Source organism: Scyliorhinus canicula, chromosome 1 (assembly GCF_902713615.1).
Source record: "Scyliorhinus canicula chromosome 1, sScyCan1.1, whole genome shotgun sequence".
Taxonomy (NCBI): domain Eukaryota; kingdom Metazoa; phylum Chordata; class Chondrichthyes; order Carcharhiniformes; family Scyliorhinidae; genus Scyliorhinus; species Scyliorhinus canicula.
In genome coordinates this window covers 254,286,400-254,305,214 of record NC_052146.1, presented here as the reverse complement: position 1 = coordinate 254,305,214, position 18,815 = coordinate 254,286,400, and the positions used below count along the sequence as shown (strand labels likewise).

Genomic DNA, 18,815 nt, shown 5'->3' with positions numbered 1-18,815 from the left:
GTTTAATGTGGGCAGTATGAGGTCATGCACTTCGGTAGAAGGAATCAAAAGACAGATTATTATCCAAATGAAGAGAGACTGTAGGTGAGTGAAGTACACCTAGAGGGATCTAGGTGTTCTAGTGCATGAATCAATGGACTGGGTGTTGTACAATGAGAAAGGATAACTTGGCAATCTAGTTGTGGGAGAACCCTTGGGGATGAGTGACCATAATATAATAAAATTCTTTATCAAGGTGGATAGTGAGGTAGTTGATTCTGAGACCAGGGTCCTGAATCTCAACAAAGGTAACTATGGTGGTATGAGTCATGAGCTGGCTATGATGGACTAGGAAGCATTACTGAAAGGAAGGACAGTGGTCAGGCAATGGCAGGCATTCAAGGAACAAGTAAATGAACTGTTTATTCCTATTTGACGGAACAGTAGAAAGGGAACTGTGGCCAAACCAAGGCTTACAAGGGAAATGAAAGGTAGTATTAGGTTCGAATAAGAGACTTACAATTTAACAAGAAAAAGCAATAGACCTGAGGATTGGGAACAGTTTAAAATTCAGCAAAGGCGGACCAAGGGATTGATTAAGAAGGGGAAAATACAATTTGAAAGTAAATTAGTGGGGAGCATAAAATCTGACTGTAAAGGTTTCTATAGGTGTGTAAAGAGAAAAAGATTGATAAAAAGGAATGTAGGCCCCTTATAGTCAAAAATGGGGGAATTCATAACATAGATACATAGAAGATAAGAGGAGCCCTTCAAGCCTGCTCCGCCATTCATCACGATCATGGCTGATCATCCAACTCAATAGCATAATCCTGTTTTCTCCCCATAGCCTTTGATCCATTCTCCCAAGTGCAATATCCAGCCGCCTCTTGAATATATTCAATGTTTTAGCATCAACTACTTCCTGTGGTAATGAATTCCACAGGCTCACCACTCCTTGGATGAAGAAATGTCTCCTTATATCTGTCCAAAATAGTTTACCCTGAATCCTCAGACTGTGACCCCTGGTTCTGGGCATACCCATCATTGGTAACATCTTCTCTGCATCTACCCTGTCTAGTCCCGTAAGAATTTTATAAGTCTCTATGAGATCCCCCTTCATTATTCTGAACTCCAGCGAGAACAATCCCAACCTAGTCAATCTCTCCTCAAATGACAGTCCCGCCATCCCTGGAATCAGTCTGGTAAACCTTCGCTGCATTCCCTCGAGAGCAAGAACATCCTTCCTCCGAGAAGGAGACCAAAACGGCACACAAAACTCCAGGTGTGGCCTCATCAAGGCCCTGTATAATTACAGTAAGAAGTCTTACAACACCAGGTTAAAGTCCAACAGGTTTGTTTCAAACACGAGCTTTCGGAGCACTGCTCCTTCCTCAGGTGAAACATTCACCTGAGGAAGGAGCAGTGCTCCGAAAGCTCGTATTTGAAACAAACCTGTTGGACTTTAACCTGGTGTTATAAGACTTCTTACTGTGCTCACCCCAGTCCAACGCCGGAATCTCCACATCCTGTTTAATTACAGCTACACATCCCTGCTTCTGTACCTGAATCCTCTCGCAATGAAGGCCAACATCCCATTAGCCTTCTTTACCGCCTGCTGCACCTGCTTAGCTTCAGCGACTGGTGCACAAGGACACCCAGGTCCCGCTGCACACTCCCCTCTACCACTTTACAACCATTCAGGTAGCATCTGCCTTCCCTAACAGGAAACAAAGAAATGGCTGAGGAACTAAATTCGTACTTTACTTCTGTCTTCACAAAGGAAGACATGAATAATGTACCGGAAGTTCTGAGAAACAGAGGTTTTAGTGAGGAGCTGAAGGAAATTAGTATTAGTAAAGAAATGGTTTGGGGAAATTGATGGGGTTGAAGGTGGATAAATCTCCATGGCTTGATAATCTTCATCCCAGAGTTCTTAATGAAGTGTCCCAAGAAATAGTAGATCTATTGGTGGTCATTCGCCAAAATTCTTTGGACTCTGGAATGGTTCCTACGGTTTTAAGGGTAGCTAATATAACCCCGCTATTCAAAAATGGAGGTCGAGAGAAAACAGGGAATTATAGACCAGTGAGCCTAACATCCATTGTAGGGAAGTTGTTAGAATCCATTATCAAGGATTTCATAGCATAGCATTTGAGAAGCAATGGTGTAATCAGACAAAGTCAGCATGGATTTACAAAAGGAAATCATGCTTGACAAATGTACTGGAATTATTTGAAGATGTAATCAGTAGAGTTGACCATGGAGAATCGGTGGATGTGGTTTATTTAGGTTTTCAGAAGGCTCTCAACAAGGTCTCACATAGTAGATTACGATGCAAAGTTAAAGCGCATGGGATTACGGGTAGTGTCTGAGATGGATAGAAAGCTGGTTGGCAAATAGGAAGCAAAAAGTTGGAATAAATAGGTATTTTTCTGATTGGCAGGCAATGATTAGTGGGTGCCGCAGGAATCTGAACTAGGACCCCAACTGTTCACATTATATATTAATGATTTAATGACGAGGAAAATAAATGTATTATCTCCAAAGTTGCAAATGATACAAAGTTGGGTGGGAGGGTGAGCTGTGAGGAGGAGGCAGAAACGCTTCAGTAGGATTTGGACAGGCTGAGTGAGTGGGCATACGCATGGTAGATGAAGTATGATGTGGATAAATGTAAGGTTATCCACTTCGGTAGCAAAAATAGGAAGGCAGATTATTTTTTGAACGGGTGCAAATTGAGAGAGGTGGATACTCAGTGACACCTTGTCCTCGTGCATCAGTTGCTGAAAGTAAGCGCGCAGGTACAGCAGGCAGTAAAGAAGGCAAATGGTATGTTGGCCTTCACAGCGAGAGCGAGAGGTTTTGAGAAAAGGAATAGAGATGTTTTACTGCAAATATGCAGGGAATTGGTGAGGCCATACTTGGAGTATTGTGTGCAATTCTGGTGTCCTTATCTGAGGAAGGATGTTTTTGCTATGAAGGGAGTGCAGCGAAGGTTTACCAGGCTGATTGCTGCGATGGCGGGACTATCAAATGAGGAGAGACAAAGTCGGGGAGAATTATATTCATTGGAATTCAGAAGAGTGAGAGGGGATCTCATAGAAACTTACACAATTTTAACAGGAATAGACAGGGTAGATTTGGAAAGAATGTTCCTGGTGGTGGGAAGAGTCCAGAACCAAGGGGTCATAGTTTGAGGATAAGCAGTAAACCTTTTAGGACTGAGGTGAAGAGACATTTCTTCACCCAGGGAGTGATGAATCTGTGGAATTCGCTATCACAGAAAGTAGTTGAGGCCAAAACATTGTGTAATTTAAAATGGAAATAGATATTGCTCTTGGAGCTAAAGTGATTAAGGGATATGGGGGGGGGGGAGGCAAAATCAGGGTATTGCACTTGATGATCAGGCATGATCATAATGAATGGTGAAGTAGACTCGAAGGGCCTAATGTCCTCCTCCTTCTATTTTCTATATGTTTCAAATCACGAAATCCTAGCAGGCAGGTCCAACAAGTGGTTAAGAAGGCAAACATTATTTTGGACTTTATTGTAAAGGAGTTGGAATTTAAAAATAGGGAGATTTTGTTGTAATTGTACAGGGTGTTGGTGAGGTCTCACCTGGACGACCGGGTAGGATTCTTCTGTTCTCCAGCTGCACTTTTCTTGGCTTTGCACCGTTCACTGGCGGTGGGATTCTATCTTGCAGTCGCTTGTCAATGGGATTTCCCATTGTAACCACTGCACACTGCCAGGAAACTGCCGTGCAGGGGTGCCCTGTAGGCGGGATTCACAATGACCAGAAAATTGCAACGACTGCGTACAGTTTTGGTCCCCTTACCTAAAGAAGGATATAGTAGCATTGGAGGCAATCCAAAGGAGTTTCACCAGGCTAATTCTTGGGATGAGAGGGTTGTCCTGTCAAGAGGGACTAAATAGTCTGGGTTTGTATTCCTTCGGGTTTAGAATCATAGAGTCATAGAATTTACAGTGCAGAAGGAGGCCATTCAGCCCATCGAGTCTGCACCGGCTCTTGGAAAGAGCACCCTACCCAAGGTCAACAACTCCACCCTATCCCCATAACCCTGTAACCCCACCCAACACTAAGGGCAATTTTGGACTCTAAGGGCAATTTATCATGGCCAATCCACCTAACCTGCACATATTTGGACTGTGGGAGGAAACTGGAGCACCCGGAGGAAACCCACGCACACACGGGGAGGATGTGCAGACTCCCCACAGACAGTGACCCAAGTCGGAATCGAACCTGGGACCCTGGAGCTGTGAAGCGATTGTGCTATCCACAATGCTACCGTGCTGCCCACGGCAGAGTGAGGGGTGACCTGATTCAAACATATAAGATCCTGAGGGGCTTGACAGGGTAGATGGTAAGATGTTTTCACAAGCGGGAGAGTCTCGAACAAGGGGACAGAGCTACAAGATAAAGTGACCATTGTTTAAAACTGAGGTGCATAGAAATTTCTTCTTACAGAGGGTGGTGAATCTCTGGAATTCTCTGCTCCGGAGGGTGGTGGAGGCTGGATCATTAGAAATATTTAAAGTGGAGGTGGATAAATATTTGATAGATTGAGGAATAGAGGGCAATGGGGAAATGGCACAGAAAAGGAGTTGAGGCCGGCATGGATCAGCCATGATCATGTTGAATGGCAGAGCAGGCTTGAGCGGCCTGGTGGCCTATCCCTGCTTCTATTTCTTGTGTTCTTGTATCACAGTTGGGCATAATCCTGTCCTCTGCATCTGCACCAGATGAACACACACAATCCTAGTAGGAGTCATTGAAGAAAAATCAGAGCAAAACCATAAGCCAATTTACTGCTCCCTCACCAGTGTATTGAGGCCAAATCCCTGCTAGTACACAGGCTAAGATTAGCCAAAACATGTGAGGCACCCCATCTTGATGCTGCTCCACAATTCATCTGCGACCTTCTGAGCACTGCTTTCCCAGAGTGGCTTTGATGGAAACTTCCAGGTTGTGATGTTCCCATGTGTCTGCTGCCCTTGTCCTTCTAGATGGTAGTGGTTGCGAGTTTCAGAAGGTGCTGTCTGAGGAACCTTGGTGAGTTCCTGCACTGCAACTTGGAGTTCGTGGCCGGCACGGTAGCACAGTGCTTAGCATTAGCACTTTTGCTTCACAGCACCAGGGTCCCAGGTTCGATTTTCGTTTGGGTCACTGTCTGTACGTTCTCCCTGTGTCTGCGTGGTTTCCTCCAGGTGCTTCGGGTTCCTCCCACAGGTCCGGAAAGAAGTGATGTTGGGTAATTTGGACATTCTGAATTCTCCCTCCGGGTACCTGAACATGTGCCGGAATGTAATGACTTGGGGATTTTCACAGTAACTTCATTGCAGTGTTAATGTAAGCCTACTTGTGACAATAAAGATTGTTAAAAATTAATACACACTGCTGCAACTGTGCAAGGGTGGTGGAGGGAGGAAATGTTTCTGGATGGGGTACCAATCAAGTTGGCTGCTTTGTCCTGGCTGGTGTTGAGCTTCTTGAGTGTTATTGGAGTTGCACTCATTTACACAAGTCACACTCCTGACTTGTGCCTATTAGATGTTAGACAGGTTTTGGGGAATGAGGAAGTGAGTTACTTTCTACAGGATTCCTAGCCTCTGACCTGCTCATGTAACCAAAGTATTTATGTGGCTAGACCATATAATTTCAAGTTAATGGTCACCCTCAGGATATTGATAATGGAGGATTCAGCATTGATAATGCCATTGAATGTCAAGAGGCGGTGGTTAGATTCTTTCTTGTTGGAGATCGTCATTTCCTGGCACTGGTATGGCACACATGTTATTTTCCACTTTGTCAGCCCAAGCCTGGATAATGTCCAGGCCTTTCTGCATTTAGACATGGACTGCTTTGGTATCTGAAGAGTCGCAAATGATACTGAACGTTGTGCCGTCATCAGCGAACAAACCTTCTTCTGATCTTATAATGGAAGGAAAGTCATTGATGAAACAGCTGAAGATGGTTAGGTCTAAGACACTTCCATGAGGGACTCCTGCAGTGATGTCCTGAAACTGAGTTGATTGACCTCCAATCATCACAGTCATTTTATTTTGTGTTAGGTAAGACTCCAACCAGCAGAGAGTTTCCCCCCTAATTCCCATTGACTTCAGTTCTGCTAGAGAACACGATGCTACACTTGGTCAAATGCTGCATTGATGTCAAGCGCAGTCACTCTCACTTCACCTCTGGAGTTCAGCTCTTTTGCACATGTTGGAAGCAAGGCGGTAATAAGGATCAGAGTGACCCTGATGGAACCCAAACTGGGTGTCAGTGCGCAGGTTATTGTTGAGTAAGTGCTGCTTGGTACTACTGTTGACCCCTTCCATCACTTTTTTGATGAGCGAGAATAGACTGATGGGGTGGTTGTTGGCCAAGTTGGATTTGTCCTGCTTTTTGTGTACAGGACATACTTGGGCAATTTTCCACATTACCGGGTAGTTGCCAGTCTTGTAGTTGTACTGGAGCATCTTGGCTAGGGGTATGGCAAGTTCTGGAACACATGTCTTCATACCAGGTTTTTTGATAGGAAATGGATGACAGGTGGAAAGGAAGGTAATGGACTACCCACCCATCATATTTTACATGTCTCCGCACCAACCTCCACCCCCCTCCATTGAAAACAGCCCTGGGATCGGGCCATAAAATCCAGTCCATTATATCCAGAAATATTTAATACCCAGTCCTGTCCTTTTCTGAGCCAGTTCTCCATTATCACTACAGGATCGTATTCCCATTTGGCTATTTGAGCCTGCAGCTCACACACCTTGTTTACCATGCTCTGTGCCTTCACGTAGAGATCAGGAATAGGAAGGGTGCAGTCACAATTTTGTGGATCTACTACAGGCCTCCCAACAGGCAGCAGGAAATAGAGGAGCCGATATATAGGCAGCTTTTGGAAAGGTGTAAAAGCAACAGGATTGTTGTGGGTGATTTTAACTTCCCTTATATTGACTGGGACTCATTTAGTGCTCGGGGCTTGGATGGGGCAGAGTTTGTTAGGAGCACCCAGGAGGGCTTCTTGAAACAATATCTAGATAGTCCAACTTGGGAAGGGGCAGTACTGGATCTGGTATTGGGGAATTAGCCCGGCTAGGTGGTCGAAGTTTCTATCAGGGAGCATTTTAGGAACAGTGACCATGGGCGGGATTCTCTGGCCACGTTTGCCTGGTGACCGGAGAATCCCGCCCGAGGTCAATGGATTTTTCCATTGTCGGTGTCTCGCCTGTGGCGTTCTTGCACCTGGCGGGGTGGAAGAATCCAGCCCCATAATTCAGTAAGTTTTAAGGTACTGTTGGGTAAAGATAAGAGTAATCCTTGGGTGAAGATGCTAAACTGGGGGAAGGCTAATTATAACAATATTCGGTAGGAACTGAAGAATCTAGATTGGGGGCGAATGTTTAAGGGCAAATCAACATCTGGCACATGGGAGGCTTTCAAATGTCAGTTGATAGGAATTCAGGACCGGCATGTTCCTGTGAGGAAGAAGGATAAGTATGGCAAGTTTGGATAACAAGGGATACTGTGAGTCTAGTCCAAAAGAAAAAGGAAGCATTTGTAAGGGCTAGAGGCTGGGAACAGACGAAGCCCATGAGGAACGTAAGTAAAGTAGTAAGGAACTTAAGCAAGGAGTCAAGAGGGCTAAAAGGGGTAATAAAAAGTTATTGGCGAACAGTATTAAGGAAAATTCCAAGGCTTTTTACATGTATATATGGAGGATAGCCAGGGAAAGGGTTGGCTCACTCAAGGACAGGGGAGAGAATTTATGTCTGGAGCCAGAGGAAATGGGCGAGGCATTGAATGAGTACTTTGCATCAGTATTCACCAAAGAGAAGGACTGGTGGATGATGAGTCTGGGGAAGGGTGTGTAGATAGTCTGGGTCACATTGAAATCAAAAGGAGGAGGTGTTAGGCATCTTGAAAAACATGAAGGTAGATAAGTCTCCAGGGCTTGTTGGGATCTACCCCAGAATACTAAGGGAGGCAAGGGAAGAAATTGACAGATGTCTTTGTATCCTCACTGGCTTCAGGTGAGGTCCCAGAGGTCTGGAGAATAATTAATGTTGCTCCTTTGTTTAAGAAGTGTAGCAAGGAACTTACAAGCCGGTGAGCCTTCCATCACTGGTAGGGAAATTATTGGAGAGGATTCTTTGAGACAGGATTTACTCCCATTTGGAAGCAAATGGATGTATTAGCGAGAGGCAGCATGGTTTTGTGAACGGGAGGTCGTGTCTCACTAACTTGATCGAGTTTTTCGAGGAAGTGACAAAGATTATTAATGAAGGTAGGGCAGTGGATGTTGTCTACATGGACTTCAGTAAGGCCTTTGACAAGGTCTGTCTTGGCAGGTTGACTCAGTAGGTGAAGTCACAAGGGATCAGAGGTGAGCTGACAAGATGGATACGGAACTGGCTCGGTCATAGAAGACAGAGGGTTGCAATGGAAGGGTGCTTTTCTGAATGGAGGGCTGTGACTAATGGTGTTCCGAAGGGATCAGTGCTTGGACCTTTGCTGTTTGTAATATATATAAATGATTTGGAGGAAAATGTAACTCGTCTGATTAGTAAGTTTGCTGACAACCCGAAGGTTGGTGGAATTGCGGATATTGATGAGTACTGTCAGAGGATACAGTAGGACATAGATTGGCATTTTGGAAGGTCTAATACAGGTGGGAAATATATAGTAAATGGCAGAACCCTTAAGAGTATTGACAGGCAGAGGGATCTAGGTGTACAGGTCCACAGATCACTGAAAGTGGGAATGTAGGTGAAAAAGGTGGTCAAGCAGGCATAAGGCGTGCTTGGTTTCATCAGATGGGGTATTGAGCACAAAGATTGGCAAGTCATGCTGCAGCTGTATAGGACCTGAGTTCAGCCACACTTGGAATGTAGTGTTCAATTCTGGTCATCACACTACCAAAACGATATGGAGGCTTTGAAGAGGGGACGGAAGAGGTTTACCAAGATGTTGCCTGGTATGGAGGGCATTAGTTATGAGGAGAGGTTGGATAAACTGGGTTTGTTCTCACTGGAATGATGGAGGTCTAGAGGCAACCTGATAGAAGTCCACAAACTTTTGAGGGGCATAGACAGAGTGGATAGTCAGAAGCTTTTTCCCAGGGTGGGAGAGTCAATTACTAGGGGACATAGGTTTAAGGTGCAAGGGACAAACTTTAGAGGAGATGTGCGATGAAAGTTTTTTACACAGAGGGTTGTGGGTGCCTGGAACTCGCTGCCAGAGGAAGTGGTAGAAGCAGGTACGATAGTGACGTTTAAGGGGTGTCTTGACAAATACGTGAATAGGATGGGAATAGAGGGATACAAACCTCGGAAGTGTAGAATGTTTAGGTTGGACTGGCAGCATGGTCGGCGCAGACTTGGAGGGCCAAAGTCCTGTTCCTTTGCTGTACTTTTCTTTGTTCTCTGTTCTTTAATATCTCCTGCCACGTAGGTACCATGCCCGAAGGGGGCTTTGGTAACCATGGACTTCCATTGGGTTGTTCCATGATTATTCTTGGCAAAGTACTGCAGCGGCCTTCTGCAGTAGGACTGACGAGGAAACTCTCTTGCCCTTATTGCCTGCTATCAGGCATTTTGGAAGGAATTAGTGGCAGACAATCAACCAATTTGTCTATGTTATGAACACATCGTCTTTGGCCATCAAGTCCCAGAGTGGGACCCAGAGGTTCTGGCCCAGAGGTAGGAACAATACCATTGTGCCACAAGACCACACCTTCCCATACAATTTATCTAAACCCATATTGCACCTTATTGCGTTCCCTCTTGCTCTGATTGGACTTGTCTTGCTTTTTTTGTGCAGGACCTACCTGTGCCATTTTTCATGTTGCTGGATAAATGCCAGTGTTGCAGCTGTATGGGAACACTTAGTTAGGTGCAAGGCTAGACCTGGAGTACAAATCTTCAGCACTACAGCTGGGATGTTGTCAGGTGCACTCAGCTATTTCTTACTATCATTTGGAGTAAATCAAATTGGCTGAAGGCCAGTCTCTGTGATGCTTGTGTCTTCAGGAGGAAACTGAGATTGATCATTCACTCTGCTCTTCTGGCTAGAGGTGATTACTTCAGCCTTGACTTTTGCACTGACATGTTGGACTCTGCCATCATTCAAGATGGGGATGTTTGTGGAGCCTACTCAACCATTATCAGTCTTATTTTGGGGTTGGCTTCCTGGAAACGTTGAGGAATGACCGAGGCAGGAAGAGTCTGTTTTGCAACCACTGCATTCAATAGGATGATGGTAAACAGGTGTGAAGAGCTCCAGTTCACATTCATTCATACCCATTTGGATCATTGCACACACATAGCTTTTTTTAAAAAATAAACGCAAAATACTGCAGATGTTGGAAATCTGAAATACATACAGAAAATAGTGGAAATTGTCAGTAGTTCTGGCAGCATCTCTGGAGAAGCACATTTAAGGTTGCAAATCAGTGAATTAATGTTCTGATGTAAGGTCAAAGACTCGAAGCACAGATGCTACTTGAACTGCAGTGTATTTCCAACATTTTCTGTGTTATTATTGCCTTTTGTAAGAATTGGCCATGTTCTGAGAGGTATGCTGGACTATAGGCAAAATTTAGTATCCTTAGAAAAGCATATTATAAGTCAACAAATCACCTTTCCTTCTTCCTACTGCACTCGACAAAAAAAAATCTGTTCATGCTCAGGAACTTGAAAAAATCTTTGACTGAAAGCAGTACAGCTGCAAGTGTTTCCCCAATCCCTGCTGGCAGCAGCTCTGAAAGTGTTCAGGTTGGCCTAGTTTACAAACCTTCACAAAAGGGCATGATTTAAAATTCATGCAGGATATTGCTGATGCGCAGGGCAGTCAGTGTTCATATGTGTCTATAATGTAAAACATTCTAACAGATTTTTTTGGAATAGCTTGAATTCCTTTTTAAATTAAATAATTAAGCCAATATTTATTTTGGAATAGTGGGGGATAATGAAGTGGACAAAATATAAGATGAAAAAATGCCCCTAATAATCTAGCAAAGCTCCGTGGAGTCACAAGTCTCTGACAAAATCTCTTGAAAACTAGAAGGTATAGATTTTCAAGAATACTGTTTGACTTAGTGAGAAATAATATGAAATTGTATTTGATACATATCAACATTGGGCAGATTCTTATGGGCAGGTTTGTCAGTGGGGGCCCAGTGAAATTCTGTGGGTGCCTTTCCCACCAGCTAGCCACCCACCCCCAGTCTGGCCACGATTTAACATGCGCAGACTAGGCCTTAGGCAGCCCGGCCTTCCTTTGCATCAGCTGAGGCCCTTAAATGACCCATTCATCGCACCATTTGCAAATTGGCAGCTATTTTTCAGCCTGCAGGGGGAGGCAAGTGATGCGTGGGAAGCCGAGCAAGTAAACCATCCAGCATCTGCCCCCTTGCTTTCCTTCTTTGGCGATGAGAGGCAGTCCCAGCAGTGTCCACTGACTCTGGTGGTACTACTGCCAATCAGATTGGCTGGCAACTCTCAGAGCCAGGACGTACTCCCCAGACGAGGGCTCAACCAGTAAATGTTCCTTTGAGTGTCAAATGGCTAGTATGGCAGCCTGCCAGAGTGGGGAGCAAATATTATGGCAACATTTTCGTCGATGGGGCCCGGAAACCCCGCCACCTGTAAAATCCTGTTCATTGTTTAAGTCTGATGCTTATAACTGGAATGGTAGGAACAAAATATAATTACCGTTGCCACTTTTGGCAAATGTGAATCACTGAAGGATGACCAATCAGCTTTGATAGTTTAACTAATTATGGTCTACTCTTTTTAATTAAAGCATTGCAAGAATTGGAGGGTGATGTGGAATATTACATCCTATACATCAACTCAACTGCCTACAGCAACTCTGTGTCCTTCCCAGCTGATGTGAACTACACACAAGTTGACGATTTGCATTCAAATACAGAATATTGGCTTTTCATTGAGGTCTTCAATGGAGCCCATAGCGCCAGGAGCGAGATGGTGCATGTGACAACGTCTGGTGGGGGTGAGTAAAAACACAGATGTTCAAGACTGTTTAAAATCTGAGAATAAATGTGATTGATTTTTGTGGAGGTTGGAATCAGTCATCCATCCATAATAAAATTTCCTGTTATTGAAGGAAAATAGCTAAAACGGTAAAATCCTTAAGTGCTGTTGTCATCAAGTGATAGATCAATAAGGGCCCCAGTGAGACAGTTGCAGATCGCTCTAATAGAGTATATTAGCACAGTTTGTTCAGATCTTCCCATGTGTACCAGCATATATCCACACCGCTGTTTGGAAAATACAGCGTGCTCTGTCAATAAATGGGAGAATATAAAAACGATTAATGTTTCTAAGTGATTTCATCTGCAGACCAGTAAGCTTTCAGGATGGCAGGCGAATGCAGAGCCATACTTAATGTACCCGGAGATTTGATGTTCAACCATTGCTAAAAAGGAATCTTCCCCTGAGACTTTTATCTTGCCTTTACCTGAAGAGAGAGTGAGCTTCAGGTAAATTTTTGCACTAAATAAAGCAACTTGAGTCTGTAAGAACTAAAGCAGGATGAAGTTACCATAAATGAACGGGAGAGCCTTTCACCCTATCCGCCAATAAAACCTTTCAGATAATCACTTGCAGGAAGGTCTACAGACAGGAGTAACATTTTCTCCTTTTCACTGGATTACATTTGAACTGATTTGGACATCTAAAATGTTTAGGAATTCGTATTATTTCTGGTCAACCATTGCATTAAATAATGTTGTTGCAAAGTTAAACTATCTGGTTTTACAGCAGCTCAAAGTAAAAATACGGCACAATAAACGTGAATATTTCTTTGACTTTCCACAAATCTTAACAATAGAATATGTTTATGAAAGGGAAATTCGGTCTGATATATTGGAAATCTATGAGGGTATAAATGGCAGGGTAGATGAAGATGTCTCAGGGTAAAGTTCTTTGTAGCAAAGTGACCAACGTTTTTAAAAGTTTGTCCCGCAGAAATAATATGCTTGGGAGGGAGGGGGGGGGGGGGGGGGGGGGGTGTTTGTGGCCTTAACACACAGAGAGTGGGGCCTCCAGCCCCCAGAGGAAGGAATTACCACTCTCGTGAGCTGCTGGCCAACTAAACTGGATCAGGACGCACAGAAGGAGCTGGAAATATGTAGGAACTCTACAACCACTCAGATGAAAGTTTGCTGCTATAGAATATTGAAAGAGTGCAGTGCATCCTCATCCTTGAAAAGTAATCAGGTTCAGCTCAGGGAGATTGGTCAAGGCACCACAGAGATTAACCCTGTGAAGTCTGAGAGTTTGACAGATGGGATAAAGATTTGTGGGGGAGATATAGAGTAAAGGGAATGCCTCATGCTGATTTAACTACTGATGTAACTATGTTTTAATGTTACATGGCAAAGAGACTGAGATTTGGTGGGAAGCAAAAGTACAACCTGGTGTATCGTACTGAGATGTACATCGATCCATAAATAAACAAAGATGTGTTTTGCGAAAGCAGTCGATGGCATTCTTAGGATAACAGGCAAGCCTTAAAGAAGGCACGGTGACCCAGTGGTTAGCACTGCTACCTTACAGCGCCAAGGAACACGGTTCAATTCTGGCTTTAGGAGACTGTGTGGAGTTTGCCTGATCTCCCTGTGTCTATGTGGGTTTCCTTCATAGTCCAAGGATGTGCAGATAAGGTGGATTCACCATGATCAATCATCCCTCAGTGTCCAGGGATGTGTAGGTTTGGCTGCGGGGTAGTTGGGATAAGGTGGAGTGCTGTTTCAGAGGGTCGTGCAGACTTGATGGGCTGAATGGCCTCCTTCTGCACTGCAGGGATTTTATGATTCTATGAAACCCGAACTAGACCCCTAATTCAAGATGAAACACACATCAATGGTATTTTCTTGCACTATCCCCAAATCTCTTGATGTTATTACTGTAGTATCTAGAAATCTGTCACTCTCTGTCTTAAACAAATGACTCAGCTTCCACAGCCTCTGGCTGGTAAATTCCAAAGACTTACTACACTCTGAGTGAAGAAACTCTTCCTCATTTCAGACCTAAGTGTCTATTCTGAGCTTGTGTTCTAGATCCCCCCCACCTCCACCCCCTCACCCCCCCCCCCCCCCCCCCCCCCACCCCCAGCCAGGGAAACATCCTTTTTGCATCTATCCTGTCAATATCGCCTTAAGAATATTGTCAGCTTCACTGAGATCACCTGTCATTCTTCTAAATTCTCAAGAATGTAGGCCCAGTTTCCTCAATCTCTCTCCATAGGACAGTACTACCATCCCAGGGGTTAATCTGGTGCGTTTCAGTGTTTATCTACTGTTTTAAACCGTAATAAAAGGTGAGATTCTCCGGCCTCACAGACACCTGTTTTTCGGCGCAGGAGGTGGCACACTGTTCACTGGTGGTGGGGTTGTCTGCTACCACCGCTGTAAATGGGATTTCCCATGGAAGCTGCCCTGTGTCACTGGGAAACCCATTGGTGGGGGTGTCCTGCTGGCAGGACCAGAGAATCCCACCGCCAGCGAATGGCTGGCGAACTCGGCCAACGGTTCAGTTGGACAAAATATCTTGCGTAATTGTTTCTTTGTCTGCTGCGCCAGTCGATACCTCTGTCTGAGGGTAACAATAGATTCTAGCATTTCCCTATTGCTGACGTCAGACAAACTGGTCTGTCGTTTGATGTTTTCTTTCTCCCTCCTCATTGAAATAGTAGTGTTACATTTGTAATCTTCAGGCACCATTCCAGCATCTATAGACTATTGAGAGATGACCACCAATGTAGCCACTATCTCTATAGCCATCTCTTACAACACTCTGAGATGTAGATATCCAGGTCCCAACTTTCATTATTTTCTCCACTTTGATATTTTTACCAAGACTAATTTATTTCAGTTTCTCATTCCTGCTAGTCCATTGGTCCTATATTATTTCTGGGAGGTTTTTTTTGTATCTTCCTCCATGAAGACAGGCACAAAGTAATGATTTCGCTTCTCTGCCATTTCCCTATTCCCCATTTTAAATTCTGCTGTCTCTGCCTCTAATAGATCCACACTTGTCTTTGTAATCTGTTCCTTTTTACACATTAATAGAAGCCTTTATGGCTTCTTGCTAGTTTACATTCATATTCTGTTCTTTCTTTCTTTATGAGTCCTCTTTTGATTAATTCTAACAAGCTCCCTCTCACCAGGTTTACTACAGTTTTGCTAACTTTGTAAGCCTTTTCCTTTGGTCTAATACAGGCTTTTGTGCGAGGTGCCCCATTTTAATTTTGTTCTCACTCAAGGGGCCAATGAAGACATTTCAAAAAGATGAGGTTTGATGCAACATTAAACATGAATTTGAATGAAATGTTAAAGTATGAGGAAAGAAATAACTTGCTGGGCAAAAATAAAGCAATGTAAAAGCAATAAATTGATAATTAAAAATAATGAGTGCTTAATAAAGATGAGCATGACATCACATGGCAAATTGTATTTTTCTGGCTCTCTCTCGGTCTTCGGGTTCGCATTCACCCTCACCCACACCCATTGTGTGAGCTAATTTGAGTCTGGAGGTGAGAGTGAGTGCGAACCTTGAAACTGGTAATGAGCCATACACACACACACACACACACACTTTTTCTCCATCCACCAGCAGACAATCTTTTCTCCACCCACCAGTATCCAATTTCCCTCCCTCCACCAGCAGCCAGCCACTTCTCCCCCATGCCAGCAGCCATTTTCTTCTCTATCCACCAGCGGCCAGTTTATCTTTACCAACCCCCCCACCCACCAACAGCCAGTTTCTTCCCCTCCATCCAGTGGTTGCTCCTTTCTCCCACTCAGCAGACACTCCATCCCTGCTCAGCAGGCATTTTTCCCATGTTTGGCAGCCCCTTTCTCCATGCTCGTCAGCCACGTTGACTTTCCCCAGCCCACTCTGAAAACCCCTCTCCCTCCCCAGCAGACTCACTGCTGCTATCGCACCATCTTTTCAGGCCTCAAGCTGGAGAAAGTTGCACCTCCAATGAGAGACGAGAGATCTCTCCCGTATGTGCTGCTGATTGGCTCACCAGTGATTCTGGCAACAGCAAATGCAGGAGAGAACCATCCTGTGATTGGAGGAGCAGTTCTTTGAAGAATCTTCAAATTCACTTGCCAACATTTTGAATGCAGTCTGTGGGTTACAGAGAGAGGCTGGACAAGCCTGATCTAATACATCCTTTAACTTCGCTTGTTAACCACAGTTGACCCACTTTTCCTGTTGGGTTCTTGTGCCTCAAAGGAATGTATATTTGTTGTAAACCATATGTTAATTCTTTAAATACTAGCCATTGCCTGTCTATCATCATACCATTCATCACAGCCAAGTTGCCCCTCATTACTTAATAGTTTCATTTATTTAGATTTAATAATAATAATAATTTTTATTATTGTCACAAGTAGGCTTGCATTAACCTTGCAATGAAGTTATTGTGAAAATGCCATAGTCACCACATTCCGGCTCCTGTTCGGGTACACAGAGGGAGAATTCAGAATGTCTAATTCATCTAGCAGCACGTCTTTCGGGACTTGTGGGAGGAAACCGGAGTACCAGAGGAAACCCATGCAGACATGGGGAGAACATGCAGACTCCACAGAGACAGTGACCCAAGTAGGAATTGAACCTGGGATCCCGGTGCTGTGAAGCAACAGTGCTAACCACTGTACTGCCATGTATCATAGATTTAGAACTCTAGTTTTAGTTTGAGCGACATAGTTTCCAAAATCACTGTGAAATGCTATCATATTATGGACACACTTCCCTAAAGATTCTGTTATTAATTAGTACTTTCTCATTGCATAATGCTGGATCTAAAATAGCCTGTTCCCTAGTTTGGGCCGCAACATACTGCTCCAGAAAACCATCTCGCAGGTATTTCAGGAATTAGTCCTCCACACCATTAGTACTTGTGAGATTTACCCAGCCTATATGTAGATTCAAGTCACCCACTTCACCTTTGTACCTCTAATTCCATGACTTATACAGTGCCCAAAATTACCACTATGGTTTGGTGACCCATAAACAATTTCTACCAAAATTTACTTCCTCTTGCTGTTGCTTAAAAGAATCCCAAAAAGAATCTACGAGTGGGTTTTCCGCACAACGCACTGCGTGTTTTGCGGAGATGCTCCATTATTGGTGGGCAGAGGGTTTGTCTTGTCCTGCCATTGTCAATGGGGATTCCCATTGAAAGCACCCCTTGCCACTGAGAAACCAGCGGTATTTGGATTCGTATTGGTAAACATATGAAATAAAGTGTAGATTTAAGTGGCGTTAATTTAATGTTCCTGTTCCTCTAAGGGTAAAACCTAAAGTTAGATTCATCCTGGAAAAAGGTGCTTTTGTGTGTTGGGGGCTGGTTAAGTTCCAATTGTGTTTCTATTGTGCTTGGAGAGGGCTACATCTCAATGCTGAGCAACTGGTGCCTTGTAAGGTATAGATGCTTTAAAGTTTTAATTTATCTGATTTGATTGCAGTTGAAGATAGGTAATGAGAGAGAAGACAGTTCTCACAGCTCCACTCAAATTGGTTGGTTTAGAAGGCGAGATAGGGAACATCTTTCTCAGCTTTTCTAGAAGAAAAGTCATAGCATGGAATAATGGTTGAGAAAACAAGTGTAGAGACCTGAAGAGCAGCTAGCTAAGGAAACTAGAGGAATGAAGAGAAGTTTTCTAAGATGTCTGAGGTTAAAGATACTAGAGGAGAGAACTATTCAGTAAAGACAGACAGAGCTGAGAAGAAAGCTGAGATGCCAGAAAGATATCTGAAGTGACTTTTAGGTTTGTGAGATTTCCTCCAGGTACTCCGGTTTCCTCCCACAAGTCCCAAAAGATGTGGGGCGCGATTCTCCGCCCCCCCCCATGACGGGTCAGAGAATAGCGGGAGGGCCTTCCCGACATTTTTCCCGACCTCCCGCTATTCTCCCCCCCCCCCCCACGCCCGCCCCACAACACGAATCGCTGCTCGCCGTTTTTTTACGGCGAGCAGCGATTCTCCCCTAGCCAATGGGCCGATTTCCCAGGCCTTTTACGGCCGTTTTCACGAACTGCAACACACCTGCTCTCACAGTTCGTGAAAACGGCCGCAAAGTGCCGTTCTGGGGAACCATGGCACCGATTGCCCGGCCGCACCACGGCCGTGCCAAGGGTGCCATGGGCCTGCGATCGGTGGGCACCGATCGCGGGCAGCGGGTACAAATCCCGCGCACTCTTTGTTCCTCCGCCGCCCCGCTGGATCAGTCCGCGGGGCGGCTGAGGGGCATACCGGCATGCGCATGCGCGGGTTTCACGCATATGCGCGATGACGCCATCCGCGCATGCGTGGGTTGGAACCGTCCAATCCGCACATGCGCGGCTGACGTCATCATATGCATCAGCCATCGCTAACTTTGGCGCGCGGGTTTAGCGAAATTCGCTAAGCCTGCGATGCCGAAGTTCACGGGGCCCCGCTGCTAGCCCCGACCGGGGAGCAGAATCGGGTCCCGGTGGGGGCGCGGGGGCTGCCGTGAGACACGGCCGGTTTCACGGCAGCCTTCACGACTCTCCGCATTTGCGGAGAATCGCGCCCGTGCTGTTAGGTAATTTAGACATTCTGAATTCTCCCTTTGTGTACCTGAACAGGCACCTGAATGTGACGACTCGGGCTTTTCACAGTAACTTCATTGCAGTGTTAATGTAAGCCTACTTGTGACAATAAAGATTATTATTATATGCTATGGCCTGTGGAATTTTAAAATAATGATGGAAATTGTTGGCTGGACAATGAGAAAATAAACCTAA

At 44.7% G+C, this 18,815-nt stretch overlaps 1 protein-coding gene across 6 annotated transcripts in view; it reads left to right on the top strand.

The window, feature by feature from the left end:
• Window positions 1-18,815, top strand: part of ush2a (Usher syndrome 2A (autosomal recessive, mild)) — a 1,354,742-nt gene that overhangs the window by 965,159 nt on the left and 370,768 nt on the right. For all 6 annotated transcript variants that reach the window (XR_005462328.1, XM_038811752.1, XM_038811743.1 and 3 more), the window contains one exon: window positions 11,813-12,022. Coding sequence is in view for 5 of the 6 variants with exons in the window: in XM_038811752.1 (XP_038667680.1) it covers window positions 11,813-12,022 (210 nt within the window). In the remaining variant the exon portion in view is untranslated. The remainder of the gene's footprint in view (window positions 1-11,812; window positions 12,023-18,815) is intronic.